The 20,571-nt window shown below is 38.4% G+C and overlaps 1 protein-coding gene across 3 annotated transcripts in view; it reads right to left on the reverse strand.

The window, feature by feature from the left end:
- LOC124615657 (proton-coupled folate transporter-like) overlaps window positions 1–20,571 on the reverse strand; it is a 257,418-nt gene that overhangs the window by 126,132 nt on the left and 110,715 nt on the right. Inside the window, exons 6-7 of one of the 3 annotated variants that reach the window (XM_047143674.1) lie at window positions 18,764–18,920; window positions 107–1,441 (exon numbers count right to left, since the gene is read on the reverse strand). The exons of the other annotated variants lie outside the window; for them this stretch is intronic. Coding sequence (XP_046999630.1) covers window positions 1,285–1,441; window positions 18,764–18,920 — 314 coding nt within the window. The 3' untranslated portion in view covers window positions 107–1,284. Of the gene's footprint in view, window positions 1–106; window positions 1,442–18,763; window positions 18,921–20,571 lie in introns of those variants that run through there. 3 annotated transcript variants of the gene reach the window in all.

Raw genomic sequence — 20,571 nt, forward strand, 5'->3', positions numbered from 1 at the left:
TACATAACTGTGCTCTGTGATGTCAATAAGTATAGTTTAATTAATAAGTGTAAATGACTTTCAACATATCACTGAAAGACAAAGAAATAAGATAAAAATAAAGAACTGACACCAAATTTGCCAAAAAAATAACATCAAAATTGGCAGGAACTAACACAAAACTGGGAAAGAATAACTCCAAAACTGCCAAAAAATAATGCCAAAGCTGGCCATAGAATTAAACAATTTTGTCCTTCTCTATGTCTGAAGTGGCTGGTTTCACAGGTGATCCTAGCTCAGACTGGATGAGATATGGCTGTGATACGCCTGGTCCTTTTATACATATATGACCCATGTGGTAATGGGATTGAGAGTAAATGAGGTACAAAGAAAAAAAATCAAGATATTTTTTAGATTTGGTTGATGGCCAATTACCTATTTAGGCAAGATGGAAAGGACTTTTGGAAGAAAATCCCTCAATTTAGGGCATAATAAAAACATGGTTGAACCCCTTGTGCAGGATGTGGTTAAGCTGCTCCACTCTGCACTGATATCAGATAATAAGGTGTGCATTTCTTTCCAGTTACTGGGGGTAGAAAGAAGGGATGGAAAGAATCTTAAGAGAATTTGTGAATTTGGTCCAGAAGTTCTGTTTGTAATCTATATATGGGTTGTGGCACCAGACTGTGAAGGGTTTGCAGTGGTTTTCGCATACTGAAATTGTTCAAACCACACTTCTTTCAGTTCCATAAAATCAGACCTCCAATTCAGTTAGCTCCTATCTCACACTCACTACAACCTGCTATTATGAGTGGGATATTCTTAGGTGATTTTCTAAAGCGGGCAGCTTTAAAACAAATTATCCTTGAGGTATAAGTTAACATTCCGAAAACCTGTGAACCATTTGAATATAGGATAGCATTTCTTTTTGCACAATATATTTTTATCATTTATTGTTGCCTACAAAAAAGCAAATAAGGCAGCAAATTTTACTATACATTATAAAGTAAGAAGTTGTTATGCTATATACAATTCATAAAAAATGTGGTGCAAGAAATTAGTTCATTACTGAAATTTTCTTGTCTCTTAATTGGTTAATGCGAAAAAAAATTCTTAGCTCAAGCTTTCAAACATATCATAAAAGTACTAACAAGCTAACCACAATCACTACATATTTTTAAATTTTGTTTCTTGGGTTTCTCACAAACATTATATTCTTCAAACATGTGGTCAGGAATGTTTCTATTTCAGATAGTTTTCTTGGGATTTATCTGAACAACATGGAAGTCCAGTTTATGAAGAAAGTTAGTCCCAAGATGCTGTTATCTCTGTTGTGTCACCCTCGTAAGTGTCTTTGTTGTGATCTTTACTTATTTTCTGGGGAGATGTATAGTCAACAGACTTGAGTTTCATATCACTACTCAACTTCCGAGTTTCTTTCCTCTGTAAGTAAAACATCCACCTGGAAAAGATTGTTCATACACGTTAGCTCTCCATCGAATTTCTTAAATTATGGTGCAAAGAAAGCAGTAACATGAAAAATTGAGCATATTATTACAGAAAACACTGATAAAAAGATAAAGCCATGCCATATACCCATTTGTACTACACTAGTCAGTTGCAAAAAGACATCAAAGTGTAGTAACTCATCTTTGTCATCTGATATTGTCCACTGTGTGTTGTTGTGATGTTTGTCCAATGGCAATGTGTATGCTATCACAGATAACATTGCAGCAACAGTGCTTACTCTCTGAGATCATTATCTGTTTCAGCCTTTTAAGTGACACTTCTAAACTCATGCAAAATGTCTCCCAAATGTCCATAAGTAAGATGAATGTAGCTGCTCACTGTTCTGATTAATAATGTTATTGTTCTACACAATGCAGGGAGTGAATAAATCACACACTCTAGGACAATTGGAAGATACACGGCCAACAAAGTTGAGCAGTCCTAATCACAGATGCACTGACAACTGGTGGCCCCAACATGACCCAAGCCTAAACAACTAAGGTGTAAGAAGAATATAGAGTATCACAATTAGCCATACATTTGTCAACATTCTGACAGAACAACCCCATACTGTGGTTTATTCAAATTGAGGCAAGTTTTCATTATGCAGGAATTACCACTGATTCAGCAGTGTTTCCCTTGGTAGGGGGCCAACTAGGCCATCAAATACCCATGGAAATTCAAGGTATTATAACTGCACTGCTGTCGGAAGACTCTAACAGGAGCCTAAAAACTTAGCTCATCTGAAAAATAGCCACTTCACAAGAAGACTGCCTCTGACAAGTACTCATGCAAGAAGCCATTTCACTACATTTGGCCCTTTCAGAGCAAGGTGGACATCAGTAGTGTTCCTGACAACCTGTTGCATACTACATACAATATGGACAACTGTCTATCACAACAAGTGAAGGCAATCATAGCATCCCAAACAGCAATGTCACTGGACTCCTTTGCCAAAATTATGGACTGCATACAAGAGGCTATCACTCCCACATGAGTTAGTGCCGTGGCAGAGCCATGCAGCAGTACAGCAGCAGTAGTCATGCTTACTGATTGTGATTCACTGGCAGAGAAGATAAGACATTCTATGCAAACAGCTCTACAAACTACTTTTTCGACAAGGTCTAACAGGGGCAGAAGACATTATCATTCCAGTTCCAGGAGTGAGCTCAATTTCTAATTTAGAACAGTCATTATGCTTGTGCTATTGAAAATTTGGTGAACAGGTAGACAAGTGAGTAAGTCCATGCTCACTCCCAAGCACCAATGTCAGACAATCTTAGGCACAGACAACTGCCAGGCAGGATCACAGTGCCTGTTTATTAGTGACAGGAGGTATGGCCTGAAATATGTACACTGAAGCATCAAAGAAATTGTTATAGGAATGCATATTGAAATACAGTGATATGTAAACAGGCTAAATATGGTGCTGCAGTTGGTAACACCTATATAAGACAACAAGTGTCTAGTGTAGTTGTTGGATCAGTTACTGCTGCTAAAAAGGTGGGTTATCAAGATTTAAGTGAGTTTGAACATGGTGTTATAGTTGGCACATGAACAATGGGAGACACACCTCCGAGGTAGCAATGAAGTGGAGATTTTTCGTATGACCATTTCACGAGTGTACCGTTAATATCAGGAATCCGGTAAAACATTAAATCTCTGACATTGCTGTGGCCAGAAAAAGATCCTGCAAGAATGGGACCAATGACAACTGAAGAGAATTGCTCAACATGACAGAAGTGCAGCCCTTCTGCAAAGTTCTGCAGATTTCAATGCTGGGCCATCAACAAGTGTGAACATGCAAATCATTCAATGAAACATCATTGATAGAAGTGATATGGAACCCCTGATGTGTCTAGATATGAATCTGATGGGTGACACATAAGTAAGCATCCTGTCTGATCACCTGGATTCATCCATGTCCATTGTGCATTCCGGCCTACTTGGGCAATTTCTTCAAGACAATGCAACACCCCACACGTCCAGAATTGCTACAGAATGGCTCCAGGAATGCTCTTCTGAGTTTAAACCCTTCCGCTGCTCACCAAATTTCCCAGACATGAAAATTATTGAGCATATCTGGGATATGCAATGGGCTCCTCAGAAGAGATCTCCACCACCTCATACTCTTATGGATTTACGGACAGCTCTGCAGGATTCATGGTGTCATCCAGCACTACTTCAGACATTAGTCGAGTCCATGCCATGTCATGTTGTCGTACTTCTACATGCTCGAATGGTCCCTACACAATATTAGGCAGGTGTACCAGTTTCTCTGGCTCTTCAGTGTAGTAGATACAGGTTCTGAATTGAGCATATTCCATGCACCTTGTGGCATTGCTGTCACCCAGTGATCACATTCTGCTTGTCAACTGCTAACAATGCCACAACATTGACATATGTAACTCAGCATATGGAATTGGACTTGGAAATACACTGTGCATTGACCTGGGACTTCATCATCACCAATGTCTCAGAGCTAGATGATGGTGTGGATTTCCAGACATACTACCAGCAGATACTGTATGTAGCAAATTCCTGACTCATGAACAGTGTGGCTGGCCTGATTACACAAGGGTTCTGCTGCAGCATGACTGTACAACGTCCCAAACTGATGCAAGCAAAGGACTGTTAGTACACTTCTATATAGTATTATGCCAGTTTCCTGCTCTGACTAGGACACTGCAGCTCTGAAACAGATGCAGCCTAATACTGTGCCTTTTATCAAAACCACTGATGGACCTCCAGTATCATGCAGGCTTAGACGTTTAGAACCGAATCACCTGGCAGTAGCTAAGGCCAAGTTTGGCACTGTGTTAAAAGAAGGCATTATCTGACCATTGAGTGGTTCAGGGTCATCTCCACCGTACCCAATTCCCAAGAAGAGTGGAGCATAGCATCCATGTGCTGATTATGGTGTGCTTAATGTAAATACCATACTAGACCATTACTGATTCCATTGTTATGAGATTCTAATCATGCTTTATATGATGCAATGATCTTTAATGTGCTCGATTGTGCCAAGACTCATTCTCAGACACTGGTGACAGAAGAGGTTGTACCAAAAACAGCAATTATTACAACATTTGGGTTATTTGAGAGCATGGTAAAGTCTTTTGGTTTACACAGCACAACCCAAACCTGGCAAAGATTTATTGATTCTGTACTACAAGACCTAACCTTCTGCTTTGCCTATTTTGATGATGTCTTGATCTTTTTGACCAGCAAAGAAGAATATCAACAATACCTAATAAATGTGTTCAAACTGCTGGAGCAGTATGGTGTCATTTTGATCACAAACAAATATATATTCAGCTGCTGAAGCCAATTTTCTTGCTCATCATATATCTTCTGCAGGGTTCCATCCCCTACCAGACAAGGCAGCAGAGCTACAAGAACCCTTAACTGCAGCACTTTCTAACATGAAAGGAAACTCTCTGATGCAGTGGACTGAGGCAAAGAGCTCTGCCTTTGATGCCACAAAACAAATATGGTAAAAACTGCACTTCTAGTGCATCCTGCACTTGATGCACCCTTAGTGATGGTCATTGATTCAAGCCTGGCACTTATAGGTATTGTATTACAACAATGGACAGATGGCTCATGGCAGCTGCTGGCCTTTTATTCTCATAAGCTTTCTTTATCACAACAAAAGTGGAATACTTACTATTGAGAACTTCTTGCCATATACAAATCCACCAAATGTTTCTAGCCCCAGATAGAAGTGAGAGATTTCACTATCTATATGGACCAACAATTTTTAACATATGAATTGAGGTGGAATATGAACTGTTCACTATGACAATATAGTCATATGGAATTTATGGTGTAGTTTACCACCATCAGGCATGACTATGATATGGACAATGTGATAGGTGACTGCCTTTCATGAGTCAACAGTGTTTTGAGCCCCACTGACTACAACACATTTGCCCAGGCACAATGGACTGACCAAGAACTTCACACTTTCCTGAATGACGTCAACTCAGCACTACAGTTGTAGCTCATTAGTGTCCCTGGCACAGATATTAAACTATATTGTGACATCTTGCAACAAAGATCCCAAGCTTTCCTGTCTGCTCTATTTTGCAGGCAAGCCATTGACAATTTACACAACTTCGTTCATCCCGAGGGTCATCTGATGTTCTGTCTGATGTTGAAGTGCTTTGTCTGGCCAGCAATCAATAAATACTCTCATGAGTGGATGCACACATGTATGCCAAGCCAATGCACCAAAGTGTCTCACACATACATGCACCAGTGGGCAAATTCTCTGACACCACTTCATGTTCCGTGCACGTACATCCCAATGTTATCGATCCATTATTTCCATCAAATGGTCAACAATACTTATTGATTATGACAGATCATTTCACTTGAAGGCTGGAGATAGTACCATTAGATAACACCAATTCAGAGACATTAGCCCCTTCCATTGTCTCCACATGGTTATAAAGATTTGATTGTCCACAGCATGTAACAATAGTTCATGGCCAGCAATTTCAATCAGAGTTATTCACCAAGCTTGCAATTTTCTTTGAGTATGTCCATCATAAAACCACATGTTAACATCCAGCAAGCAACAGTGTGATAGAGCAATGGCACTGCTTGCTCAAAGCTGCTCTCATATGCTGTAAGTCACCTTGGGACGACTGCTCTGCTGATCGTGTTAATTGGTCTATGAAATGTTTACAAACACAAGATAGATACTTCATTGACAGAATTGGTTTTCAGTGAAATAATATGTCTTCTGTGCTGATTTGTTGACACCAATTCTCTGCAATCTGTCATGTAAGATCAGCCAGACTTTCTATGTCACTTGCGTCACCCCGTCACCTGTTTTTGTCTGCATTAATGATCCTCACATGGTACACCACCATGCTATGTGTATCATTATTTGGCCAACTGTTCACACATAATGCTATGTGCAGACAGCATGAAATCTTCTCTACAAGCTCCATACATGGGCTCACACTGTGTGTTACAGAGACATATGAAGATGTTAGATATTTCCGCCAAAGGCAAGACCACAACTGTCTCCATCAGCCATTTCAAACCAGTGTACATCTTTCACCATGTACTGCTGGCTGTTGTTTCAGGATGGCAGCTTCATCTTTCTGTGACAGCAGTGTAACTGCAATCTCGACCTGAAACTCAACTGCAGCTGCAAGTTCAACAAGCATTCACTCAGTTCCACAACAAGTGGCGACAAGCCACTCTGTATGGCATGTGATTTCCCTGCATGTTTCAGAGGTGATGCTCCACTACCACCATGGAGACTGATTTAGTGACACATCATCATCATCTGTCATTGACTTCTGTGTGTTGTCATCACATTTGTCTAGTGGGACTGTAATGTTGTAGCAACAGTGCTCTTTATTCCTTGCTTTTTGGTTACTCTATGATAGAGATTGTACATAGTTACATAATAGATTGACTACTGACTCATTGTTAACAGTCTCAACCTCTTTGGAGTTTCAGTACACCACTTTCAGCCCTTAGAACATTGATTCTCGACCTTTCTGACACAATTACCCATAAGTGCAATCAGATGTCAGCTGGTTCCTTCTGCCCCCCCCCCCCCCCCACCCTCCACCGCCAGTTATCATTGTTAACAGCCAAATTAAATCTAGAATGGAAAAGAATTTTCTTTGAACACTTTTATTTTTGAAAGGATGAAAGATAAATGATAGTTTTTATAGGTATCTTGTTAAATGAGGAATTAATGAGTCAATCAGACAATTGGTACTGCTTACTTTTAATAATCTTTATTATTTTACAGTATGATGAAGCAACACATCTTAGAAAAGAAAGCTGACTATTCACAGTGAGAGTAGACACCTGTTACAAAATTTTATTCCTCTGCACCCATCCTCCACCATCCTCTACCATCACTTGCTTCCCAACACCATGTCCAACCAAGTTAAAATGTGTGCATTATACTTATTGTTGTTAAATCACTTGATTATTGGGCTCCTTACTTATGAACTGGCAGAAACTGGAAAACTTCAATCTATCATTTCTTTGTGTCTCACCAGTACGCTCTACAGCAGTGAAGTGCTATTACATAGTTACTATTACAGTGTGTCCTCAGTCAGTTCATATATCTGTTGCTAAGTATATAATGAAACAATTTCTGGTCCATTGCGGGAACTACCTACAGCTCGGAGAAGTAATTTTCATGAGATTTTTAAGCACATGTGATATATGTGACTCAATCTAAATGTCACAGATGCATTGTACAAAATATGGTTCAAATGGCTCTGAGCACTATGCGACTTAACTTCTGAGGTCATCAGTTGCCTAGAACTTAGAACTAATTAAACCTAACTAACCTAAGGACATCACACACATCCATGCCCGAGGCAGGAATCGAACCTGCGACCGTAGCGGTCACACGGTTCCAGACTGAAGCGCCTTTAACCGCACGGCCACACCGGCCGCCATTGTACAAAATATATTTGTAAGGGGTGAACTATGTGAAGAAGATGTTGTTCATACATTCAATTTACAAGCTGTAATCTCCATCATGCTATGTTATCCATTAATGCTAGTATTAGGAAAAATGTTAATTATTGATGACTTAAATAGTCAATATTTCAGTCCTACAAAATAATGATAACAGTAAGGATGTATTAAAAATTATTTATTGTGACCAAAACACAGTCAAACACTTTTTTCTGTACTCCTCATCAAATTTCGTTTTATCCATCAGGGGGAATCACCACCAAGTTGGGAACCACTGTCCAAGATGGTATGCTACATGTACAGGTAAGAATTTGTATGTAGAAAGGGTAAGGGCAACACAAACCCAAAAGCATGTAAGTTATTTTGGAATAAAACTCTACAATGCTCTGCCAGTGTACATGAAGGCAATAATAGATGAAGTAAAATTTAAGACTGAGCTTAAAAATTACCTTTTAAGCAAATCTTTCTATGATGTAGATGAGTACTTTGATTGTGTGTAAATTTATTGCCAAAAATTTTAATTTACATGTCTAAATTTGTACTTTTAAAAAATGCCTTGAAAGTGATATTCCATGATTATGTCTGTAGTACTTGTACTAGTATGATAACTTTGTTGTGACAATTCCTACATCATGTAAATGATATACAAGAAGATGATAAAACGAAATGAAATGAGTCCCATTCCAGCTCACAAATTTGCCTAGTCAGATAAAATAAGTGGAACACAGATGAGTACAACTTATTGCACTATTAACAATATATTTACCCTATACAGATAGGTTTTCTACCAAGTGACTAAATTTTAACTGTTGTTGTTGTTGTGGTCGTCAGTCCTGAGACTGGTTTGATGCAGCTCTCCATGCTACTCTATCCTGTGCAAGTTTCTTCATCTCCCAGTACCTACTGCAACCTACATCCTTCTGAATCTGCTTAGTGTATTCATCTCTTGGTCTCCCTCTACGATTTTTACCCTCCACGCTGCCTTCCAATGCTAAATTTGTGATCCCTTGATGCCTCAGAACATGTCCTACCAACCGATCCCTTCTTCTCGTCAAGTTGTGCCACAAACTCCTCTTCTCCCCAATTCTATTCAATACCTTCTCATTAGTTATGTGATCTACCGATCTAATCTTCAGCATTCTACCTTAACTAAATGTCTTTTATTACATAATCATCCCCCACACCATGCAAGTGATGCAATACACACCACAGCATGGAATTGTTTTATGTGATTGACTCAGTCCTTCCTGTAAGATTAATATAGCCTGATAAGTTTGAGACTGTACTGTATAACCCTATGTACATCCATTCATATGTATGCACCTATGTACATACTGCTCTTACTAAACCCATATCATAGTCCTTTACTATTGTTTTTGATACTATGCTAGACACATTCACATGTGTTTTTCACTTGGTTCAGTCTAATGTAGTTGATGTACGATCATTAAAAAAAAATTAACTAAAGATATTATGATGTTATACTTTATAATTTATAAATATTTTTATATAATTATATTTTTGTATAATGTATTTGCTGTATCTAGGGAACTAAAGGTGGCATACTGTAACACTGAAGCTTATTGCATGTAAATACACCAAAAAGAACTTGAAAAATTAAGAAAAAAGGAGATTTGAAATGCACAAAAACAAAAATTTTGAGGGATCAGATGGTAGACTATCAGGGTAATTGCAGACTGTTTTTAACATCATGATATTTTAAACAAATATATCAAAATAAAAAGGTATGTTTTGAAGTGGTTGAACAAAAAGTGAAGTAATTCCTGCGTAAATATGACTGTAAAGCCAACTCAACAGATCTCAGACAGTTTATGTGATACCAACTTTTAACTAGCATTTCCAAGTTCTGGATTTGTCAGAATACGAAGGCACAGTAAAGTGATACTTCGGCCTCATTAGTTAAACAAGGAAGTAGAAATGGGTGGTTTATTGGCCTTGCTTGACATCCTGGAGTGTACAAAATATCATTTCAGTGTGGCTGTTATGACACTGACCAAACAGTATGCACTGAGGCGCAATGCTGGTTGGAACACAAGAGGTGCTTATGCTGAGGCTGTCCTGAAAAATCAGCCATTACAGAACACACTTTAGAAAATCAACACCAAATTATATTCACTGAAAAATATTTCATTATAAGTTTGAAGGGATTCTGGGATAGAATCATAAAAGAAGCACTAGAAATAAAAATATCTGAAAATACCATCAACAAAGATAACAGCTGGGGCCCTGACCATTGGGAGGTTGAAGCCAGTGCAACAGATGCGGGACAAAGACAATGCCATAAATGGTGAGGAAGAGAGCACCAGTGATGTCACAACCAGCAGTGTGGCTATATAACGGCAATGTCTTGGTAACCACTTGACAGTGATTGAGAAGAGCTTGGTCAAAAGACTGAGAAGGCTGAAAGTCCCAGAAGATTTGTTTTTATATCTTCCCAATTCCACAAGATTCTATGTATTCTGTTCAACTGAACTTGGATTCAAAAGCGATTTGGCTGTTAAATGCAGCCATGAGACCCAGAAAACTATGAATTCAGAACTTACACTCATGATTTTCAACTCTTTTTTTTCTGGCATGAAATTAAAGGAAAGAAAAACAACTAATGGATTTTGGAATAGGAAATATTCTTGAATGGTCATCCTTTCCTGTAGGATAATGTTATTAAATGAGGAGTGAAAATATCTGCACCCATGGTCAAAGCAGCACACAAGGTTTTGGGGTACAAAAACTCCTACAGTGCTGTGGTTGATCACTTGCTCAGGAATCTTTGACCTGCTGCAGATGAGGCAGATAACTGCACAACTCTTTGAAATGATAATGATCCTCACCGGACTTCAACAAGGAAAAAGGTACAATTACGTTTCTTTTCCAGTTTACAATGAAGTCATTCAATACTGCACACAACCTTAGACTAGAAGAGGTGAGGGAAGCAAACAGCCATGTGCTTTTCATAGGAACCTTCCTCAGATTTATCTTAAATTAAGATGAGGAATTCATGAAAAACATAAATCTGGATTGTCATGGGGATTTAAACCCTGCTTCTTCTAGATGTGAGTCCAGTGTCAACCACTGTGCCATATTTTTCAGTAAATTTCAGAAGAGGAAACATAACTGCCTTTCTCCAAGTGTCAGGATACTGTTCAACAGACCAAGTTTTATAAAACAACTAGGGCCTATGTATTAATGTCTCCAACAAAGATAAAACAGCATGGCCTAGTGGATTTGGTCTGGTCCAGAGGCTATTCCTTTTGTCACAGACTGAGTGGGTTCCAGCCCCCACATGGAGAACAGATAATTTTACATTGCTAAAGAAGCTAAACTTTTCCATCTTCACACTAATGCAGATGTCCTGGGATTTTGGACTTTGCGTGACTGAAATGGTGATATTACAATAATGTAGTGCAGCTGCTTGGATCTTAACCTGCATATCCACCAAGATGCAATTCTTTTATTTGGCAGTAACAGGAGGTGTGCTGATCTTGCCTTGCTTTGTATGAGATGTGGGACTGTCAATGAAATTCAGTTAACCTTTCTGATATACCTTCTTGTTCTGTTTATTGTCATTTTGTGCTTATGATCAATTTTCTGCTGAAAAGCTACATTATAACTGATGCAGAGCCACTTGCCTCATCCTATTTGCATAGTGGCTTTCTGTGTTTTCCTAAATAGTGAGTTATCTACTAAACCGTTTACTAGATTATAGTGGCCTGATAAATCACACTATTGATATGATCCATCATTTCTTGAACACCATCTTGATGACCATATATATCCAAATCGATGTATAATGCCAAAGTGACTAGATGATCACCTATTTTTTGTGACTTCTTGTCACACACGGCTCTGTTTCTGAGATGGATCCAGACTGTAAACTGGTCACTGAAGTGTAAACAAGTGCACACTATCTAATGAGTAGTATCTGCAAGTGCATGAGGGTAGAATGGGAGATTATTGATATAGCCTGAAGTAAGTCAATTTCTTGAACTTGCAAGGGAGGTGCCCTCTCTCAATCACTCACCCCTTGGTACAGATAGTAAGTGTGTCTCATAACCTATCACATTAAGATGAGAGCCCACTTTTCTGAAGGTACTGGAGAGTCTATGGAAAGCCATTTTGTCCTAGACTTGATGAAAGGAAATTTGTAATGTCACCTACAAATAGTAGAGAATGGGGCAACTCTTGCCTCACAAGCGGCTAATGACTCATGGGTTGAATATCTCCCAGGATAAGGAAACCTCTTCTGCCAAGTGTCAACAGCCTCCTAGGAGAGTTGATGAGCAGGTAGAAGGCAGGGCACTCTCTTGTCCTTAGAATGAGAAATCACTCATAAAGATGGATAAACCTGACAAGGCCAATGGCACAAAATATGGAAGGCAAGGGAGATCACCATGTTAAAGACTCATATGGTATCCCCAGACCCACTGGACTGTACTCTCAAGTAAGGTTGTTCCTGAGAAGAGATACTCCAAAATAGGCCCACAATTGGATCTCTGGGTGGGCACTTACCCATAAAAACTATACTCTGAATTATATCAGGATAAGAGGAGGAAAAGGGAAAAATCTCTATTGATGAGTGCTGCATAGAATATGAAGATGATGAATAAGAAAGGAAAATTAGAAAACATGAAGAAAGAAATGGAGAGACAGAATATCAGTCTTTTAAGTTTAGCAATGTTCAGTGGGAAGGAGAAGGAGAATTTGAATCTGGCAGTACAACGTAATTCAAATAGGATCAAAATCTAGGGAAAATAGAGTTGGAGTAATATACAGGAGACATCTAGACAAGAACATAGTGAGGGCTATTCCAGTTAGTGACAGAAAGTTACCAGTGAAGTTATAGAGGAACCCTGTGGATACATTGATTATTCATTATTCCAGTTTATATGGCAACATCAGATGGAAACAAAGAGAAAATGGACAAAATATACGAGCAGACTGAGGAATTCTGTGAAGAAAATGGGAATAGGGAAGAAGAAAAAATGTAGTTGGAGGTTATGGATTTGGAGAAAACCTGATAGTCCTATGTGAATGATTTGATCACTAGATTGCTAATACTTGAGTCTAGCACCATCAATGAAGATTATATACATGGAAAGTCCCAGCTGATTTTGCTAGATATCAAACAGAGTGTGCTTTAATCAAACAGTAGAGATACAAAAATGGCATTTAAATAGCAAAAAACTTTCCAGGTGCAAATGATGATACAGACCATACAAAGGATATTAAGAAAAAGCAACAGATAGAGAAATGGGATAGTGAGAAAATCAATTATGAAAACTTTAAGAAAGAGTACAGTCACTTAATCAAAAATAGATTGGAGCATGTAAAGCAAAGTGCAGATGTCACTGAAAAATGAAAATTGTTAAAAATTTGGTGTTGGAAGTATTAGAGATAGATACTGGAAATGTTAATAGAACAAGAAATCAGAAAGAATTGATAACAGGAAGTATGCTTGATAAAATAGATGGGCACAGGATATGGAAAAATGACAGTTTGGAAGAAGGCAGAAGACAGAGCAGAAAACTGAACAATGAAATAAGAAAGTTAACTGATCAGGCAAGAGAGGATTGGATGAGGCAACAATACAAGGAAATAGAAGAATGAGAAAAAAAGGAAAATTGGAAGAAATGCACAGAACATTGAGTCCTTAACTCAAAGACATATAAGAGAAATAAGTAAACGATGAAAGTTAAATAATCATGGGAAGAAGGCAGTGCGTATAGAAGAGGAGAAGAAAGTTTGGGTGGATTATGTGGAAGAGTCATATGACTCACAGATGGATAACACTAGATTGGTTTTGAAAAATGAAGGGGAACAGAATGAAAAAGACCAACATCCCAAGATATTGAAAAAAAAAAACAATTTAGGAGTTCCAAGATAAGAAATCACTAGCCTGTGATAGAATACCATCGGAAGCACTGAAAGTCTTAGGTTGAATTTCAGTAGCCAAATGACAGAGGTAGTAAACAGAGCTTATGTCACAGAAATTTGGCATCAAGAGCTGTTTGAGTTCATTCTAATACCTTCACTTTAAAAATTGAATGTAAAAGAATACAAAGACTATAGCACAATTTGTTTTATTTTAAAAATGCTCTAAGGAGTCATACCAATGAGAATGGAAAGAAAAATTAGGAAAATATGGGTGAAGACAAGTTCATGTTCAGAAAGGCAATGGAACAAGAGACGCTATAGGATGTGTGAGAATGTTTAGAGGAAGAGGGATAGAAATGAAGAAAGAAGGATATAGTTCTTTTATCAATGAGACAGAGGCTTCTGACTAAGTCAGCTGTGTAGTAACTCTATAATATGAGCAAGTGTAATCAAACAGCACATGATACAAGTGCATCCATGGATTGCCTAGAGAGGCCACCTCACAACCTGAATAGGCAGTGGGTGCAACAAGTGCTGTGCCATGTACGCAAATAGCCCAATATAAGCTTGATTTTATTTAATCGTGTCAGAAACACATACCAAAAAACCATACAAACAAACATGAGCTTGATGTGTCAGAATCTCAGCCTCATTTATGTTTACTTACTTACTGTATGCTCACTGATGAGACTTATATGTATGTTTTCTGTAGTTATGAGACTTTGTATTTTTTCATACTTCATTCAGTGTTAATGTGAATCTTTTTGAGTGGAAATAAAATAAAAAACAAGAATATACTATTGTTAATTTTGGAAGGTGTTAGTATAGACTGAAATGATAGAAGGGTAATAAAGGAGATGTACAAAAGACAAGAAGTGACAGCTGAAGTAAGGACTGAGGAAATAGAAGAGATGAGGACTAAAAGGAGTCTAAAGCAAGGAATATTCAACATACGTGGGGAAGAACTGATAGGTAAGGCCATAGAAGATGCAAGGGGAATTGTAACTTGAGGAGAAAGGACAATGGATATAAAATTCACAGATGATCAAGTAGTGCTAGCAGAATCATAAGAAGAGCTACAGAAGATGTTGAGGGGTATAGTAAGAAGTAGTAAGGAGTATGGAAGGATGAGAAATATGTTGTTGTTGTTGTGGTCTTCATTCCAGAGACTGGTTTGCTGCAGCTCTCCACGCTACTCTATCCTGTGCAAACATCTTCATCTCCCAGTACTTACTGCACCCTGCATCTTTCTGAATCTGTTTAGTGTATTCATCTCTTGGTCTCCCTCTATGACTTTTACCCTCCAAGCTGCCCTCCAATGCTAAATTGGTGATCCCTTGATGCCTCAGAATATGCTCTACCAACCGAACCCTTCTTCTTGTCAAGTTGTGCCACAAATTTCTCTTCTCTCCAATGCTATTCAATACCTCTTGAGTAGTTATGTGATCTACCCATCTAATCTTCAGCATTCTTCTGTAGCACCACATTTCAAAAGCTTCTATTCTCTTCTTGTCTAAACTATTTATCGTCCATGTTTCACTTCCATACATGGCTACACTCCATACAAATAATTTCAGAAACGACTTCCTGACACTTAAATCTATACTCGATGTTAACAAATTTCTCTTCTTCAGAAATGCTTTCCTTGCCATTGCCAGTCTACATATTATATCCTCTCTACTTCGACCATCATCAGTTATTTTGCTCCCCAAATAGCAAAACTCCTTTACTACTTTAAATGTCTCACTTCCTAATCTAATTCCTGCAGGATCACCAGATTTAATTCGACTACATGCCATTATCCTCATTTTGCTCTTGTTGATGTTCATCTTATATCCTCCCATCAAGACACTGTCCATTCTGTTGAGCTACTCTTCCAGGTCCTTTGCTGTCTCTGTCAGAATTACAATGTCATCAGCAAACCTCAAAGTTTTTATTCCTTCTCCATGGATTTTAATACCTACTCTGAATTTTTCTTTCGTTTCCTTTACTGCTTGCTCAATATACAAATTGAATAACATCAGGGATAGGCTACAACCCTGTCTCATTCCCTTCCCAACCACTGCTTCCCTTTCATGCCCCTCGACTCTCATAACTGCCATCTGGTTTCTGTACAAATTGTAAATAGCCTTTCGCTCCCTGTCTTTTACCCCTGCCACCTTCAGAATTTGAAAGAGAATATTCCAGTCAACATTGTCAAAAGCTTTCTCTAGATCTACAAATGCTAGAAACATATGTTTGCCTTTCCTTAATCTATTTTCTAAGATAAGCAATAGGTCAGTATTGCCTCACGTGTTCCAACATTTCTATGGAATCCAAACTGATCTTCCCCGAGGTCAGCTTCTACCAGTTTTTCCATTCATCTGTAAAGAATTTGTGTTAGTATTTTGCAGCTGTGGCTTATTAAACTTATAGTTTGGTAATTTTCGCATCTGTCAATACCTGCTTTCTTTGGAATTAGAATTATTATATTCTACTTGAAGTCTGAAGGTATTTCACCTGTCTCATACATCTTGCTAACTAGATGGAAGAGTTTTGTTAGGCCTGGCTCTCCCAAGCCTGTCAGCAGTTCTAATGGAATGTTGTTTACTCCTGGGGCCTTGTTTCCACTTAGGTCTTTCAGTGCTCTGTCAAACACTTCACGCAGTATCATATCTCCTATTTAATCTTCATCTACGTACTCTTCCATTTCTATAATATTGTCCTCAAGAACATCACCCTTGTATAGACCCTCTATATACTCCTTCCACCTTTCTGCTTTCCCCTCTTTGCTTAGAACTGGGTTTCCACCCGAGCTCTTGATATTCATACAGGTGATCCTCTTTTCTGCAAAGATCTCTTTGATTTTCCTGTAGGCAGTAAGCAGTACCCAAGAGGACGCCATCATCATTTAACCCTACAGTAAAGCTGCATGCCCTTGGGAAAAATTATGGTTGTAGTTTCCCCTTGCTTTCAGTTGTTCGCAGTACCAGCACAGCAAGGCCGTTCTGGCTAGTGTTACAAGGCCAGATCAGTCAATCATCTGGACTGTTCCCCTGCAACTACTGAAAAGGCTGCTGCCCCTCTTCAGGAACCACACATTTGTCTGGCCTCTCAACAGATACCCCTCCATTGTGGTTGCACCTACATTACGGCTATCTGTATCGCTGAGGCATGCAAGCCTCCCCACCAACAGCAAGGTCCATGGTTCATGGGGGGAGGGTGAGAAATATAGGAAAGGCAAAAGTGATGAGAATATGCAAGAAGCAAACACCAGTTAACATATTCTTGGATGGAAAAATATAGAGCAAGTAAAATCCTTTCTGTGCCTCGGAAGTTTAATGATGAGGAATGAAAGGTGTACTGCAGAAATAAGGAGGCAAAAAGAGCATTTGAAAAGGTGAAGCAGTTACTAACAACACAAAGAATTCTAATGGAGCTGAGGAAAAGATTTGCTAAATGTTATGTGTGGAGTGTAGTGTTGAACAGCAGTGATTCATGGGCAGTTAAAAAGGAAGAAGAAAGGTATTTATAAAGTTTTAAAATATGGCTATAGAGAAGAATGCTTAAGGTGATGTGGACTGATAGACTTCAGAATAGGAAAATATGTGAAGAAAGAGGATTACTGGAAGTGATCACGAGCAGCAAAAAATCTTATCTGGGTGATATACTATGTAAGAACTGTCTGCAACAAGAATTTCAGAGGGAAAAGTGGCAGGAATGATAGGAAAAGCTAGGAAAGGGATTATGAGAGGATGAACTTATAAACAGATGGAGGAAGACACTAAGAGCAGGACACAGTGGAGAGCCTCCAGTTGAAACCCGTCATAATAGCCATACATTAAAGAAGAGAAGAAGGGAACCCACATAAGTAATGGGCAGGTGAGGTTCTTTAGAAGATCAAACAGTATTTCTCCGTCCAGAGCATTATATGATGGCAGATAAAAAGAATGCAATTTGATCTTGATTGGAATAAAAACTGTAGCAGCAATTACCAGTGTTTGTACCACAAGGGGAAATGGAGAGGAATTGTGTATATCACTGACATGCACATCCAGCTTCACTTAGCCTGTTCTACAATATGGAGGCTCTTAATGAACCTGTGCATCCCCAACTTATTACATGAAAAGAATGAAAGTCAATATTCCAGAATAAATTTTCACTCTGCGGCAGAGTGCATACTGATACAAAACCTCCTTGCAGATTAGAACTGTGTGCCAGACTGAGATTTGAACTTGGGACCTTTGCCTTTCATAGGCAAGTGCTCTACTGACTGAGATGCCCAAGCACAACTCAAAAACCAGCCACACTGGTGGAAGGAAAAGATTGTGAGTCATGCTTGGGTAGCTGAGTCTGTAGAGCACTTGCCAGTGAAAGGCAAGGGTCCAAGTTCAAGTCTCAGTCTGACACACAGTTTGAATCCACCAGGAAGTTTCAAGTTCCTTATTGTCCTTGAAAAACATAATCTTCTAGTTGAACATTCCCCATATGTGCCCACACCATGTCTATCATGACCATGCATCCTCTGCATCTGCATGGTACATTATTATTTTGAAAGACTTTAGAGAAAGATGTTAGAAGTGAAACTGTGCAGTAAATATTGCACACAACATCCCACTACATCTGTTTTAGCCCTCTTCCTCCCTCCATTACTCGCATATTTCAGGTGACAAGTCAGATCTGCTGGATGTGGTGGTGGTGGTGTGTTGGGGCTTATGGGCGCTCAACATCGAGGTCATCAGCGCCCTGACACACATTAAAAGGAACGAATGTGGACAGACCTAAGAAAACTAAAGCACACACTCAAAGAAAGCAGGAAAAGAAGGAAAATGCTACATAAGAAAGTAAAACTTAAGGAAAGGGGAAAAACTGAGCAATCCAACTTAATAAACTATCATATTAAACCCAAATAAACATTAGCTTTTATACATACCCAAAAAATACTATTGCTGGAGCTGTAAGGGCAGATGAAAACAAAAGGAATGCTCCAGCCATTGTATTAAGAGTACTGGCATAAACAGCAGCAAACATTGGTCCATAGATAAATGGTGCAAATGCTTCACATATGCCAAACAATGAATTCATCCTCCCTGTAAAAAAATTAAGATTCTAAGTGTTAACAAGAATAAAAATAGCACAAAACTATCAAAACTTCAAATTTTCATGCTGTAGTTTGTATCTTAATTGACAAATGTTGAATCCTTTAAAATTAATTACTTTCTAAATGAGCACTATTAACTTCATAGCTACATTTGTTGTGAACCCATCAATATAAACGTTTACCAAAGCAGACAATTTAAAGAAGGATATTTCTTAAAATTTAATGCATACAGTGTAAACACATTAAGAAGGAAAACCTTTCAAAAGTTTCCTTAAGGAAAGTGATGCACTTAGGTTCAACCACAAGTTATTGCACTGGATTCATTAAGTAATTTGGTAGATATTTGATGTATAACTAAAAGGGTATCATAGCCATATGTACAGTGTGTGCTACAGTTTTACATGGTATTCGGTATTTTTAGTGATAATGTGATAACAATTCAACTGATATTTTTTCAAACAGTCGGGTGATGCTGAGGGAATTAGATTAGGAAATGAGACACTTAAACTTGTAACGGAGTTTTGCTATTTGGGGAGCAAAATAACTGATGATGGTCAAAGTAGAGAGGATATAAAATGTAGACTGGCAATGGCAAGGAAAGCATTTCTGAAGAAGAGAAATTTGTTAACATCGAGTATAGATTCAAGTGTCAGGAAGTCGTTTCTGAAAGTATTTGTATGGAGTGTAGCCATGTATGGAAGTGAAACGTGGATGATAAATAATTTGGACAAGAAGAGAATAGAAGCTTTCGAAATGTGTGCTACAGAAGAATGCTGAAGATTAGATGGGTAGATCACATAACTAATGAGGAGGTATTGAATAGAATTGGGGAGAAGAGGAGTTTGTGGCACAACTTGACAAGAAGAAGGGACCGGTTGGTAGGACATGTTCTGAGGCATCAAGGGATCATAAATTTAGCATTGGAGCGCAGCGTGGAGGGTAAAAATCGTAGAGGGAGACCAAGAGATGACTACACTAAGCAGATTCAGAAGGATGTAGGCTGCAGTAAGTACTGGGAGATGAAGAAGCTTGCACAGGTTAGAGTAGCATGGAGAGCTGCATCAAACCCGTCTCAGGACTGAAGACAACAACAACAACAACAACAACAAACATTATCAGTATTAACTATGTAGTCACACCGGTGGAAAGACAGTAATGGAAGGAATCATCCTGCAGCAGAATTTATGTTAAAATATGGCGAAAAAATGTAAGCAGCAATAAAATACAGAGAGCAAAACATTATCTGCAGATTGTATAGGGGCAACACTGCATTAAGTACAATTGAAGAACGTGAAACAGAGACAACAGTTGAGGAGGGTGTGAGATAAAGTTTTTGCATTTCCCCCACATTGTTCAGTCTGTAAACTGAGTGAGAAGTACAGAAAACCAAAGAGAAATTTGTAAAGAGAGAATAATTAAAAACTTTGTAGTTTTCTGATTACATTGTAATTCTGTCTGAAATAGCAAATGATTTGGAAGATGTTTGAAAGGACTAATCAGTGTCTTGAAAAAAATGTTAGTTGAACACCAACATTGGTAAAACAAGGATAATGGAATGTACTCAAATTCAATAAGGTTATGTGAGCAAATTATATTAGAAAGTGAGGCAGTGAAAGTAGATGATTGTTTTAGCTATTTGA

The sequence above is a fragment of the Schistocerca americana genome, chromosome 5 (assembly GCF_021461395.2).
Source record: "Schistocerca americana isolate TAMUIC-IGC-003095 chromosome 5, iqSchAmer2.1, whole genome shotgun sequence".
Lineage (NCBI taxonomy): Eukaryota > Metazoa > Arthropoda > Insecta > Orthoptera > Acrididae > Schistocerca > Schistocerca americana.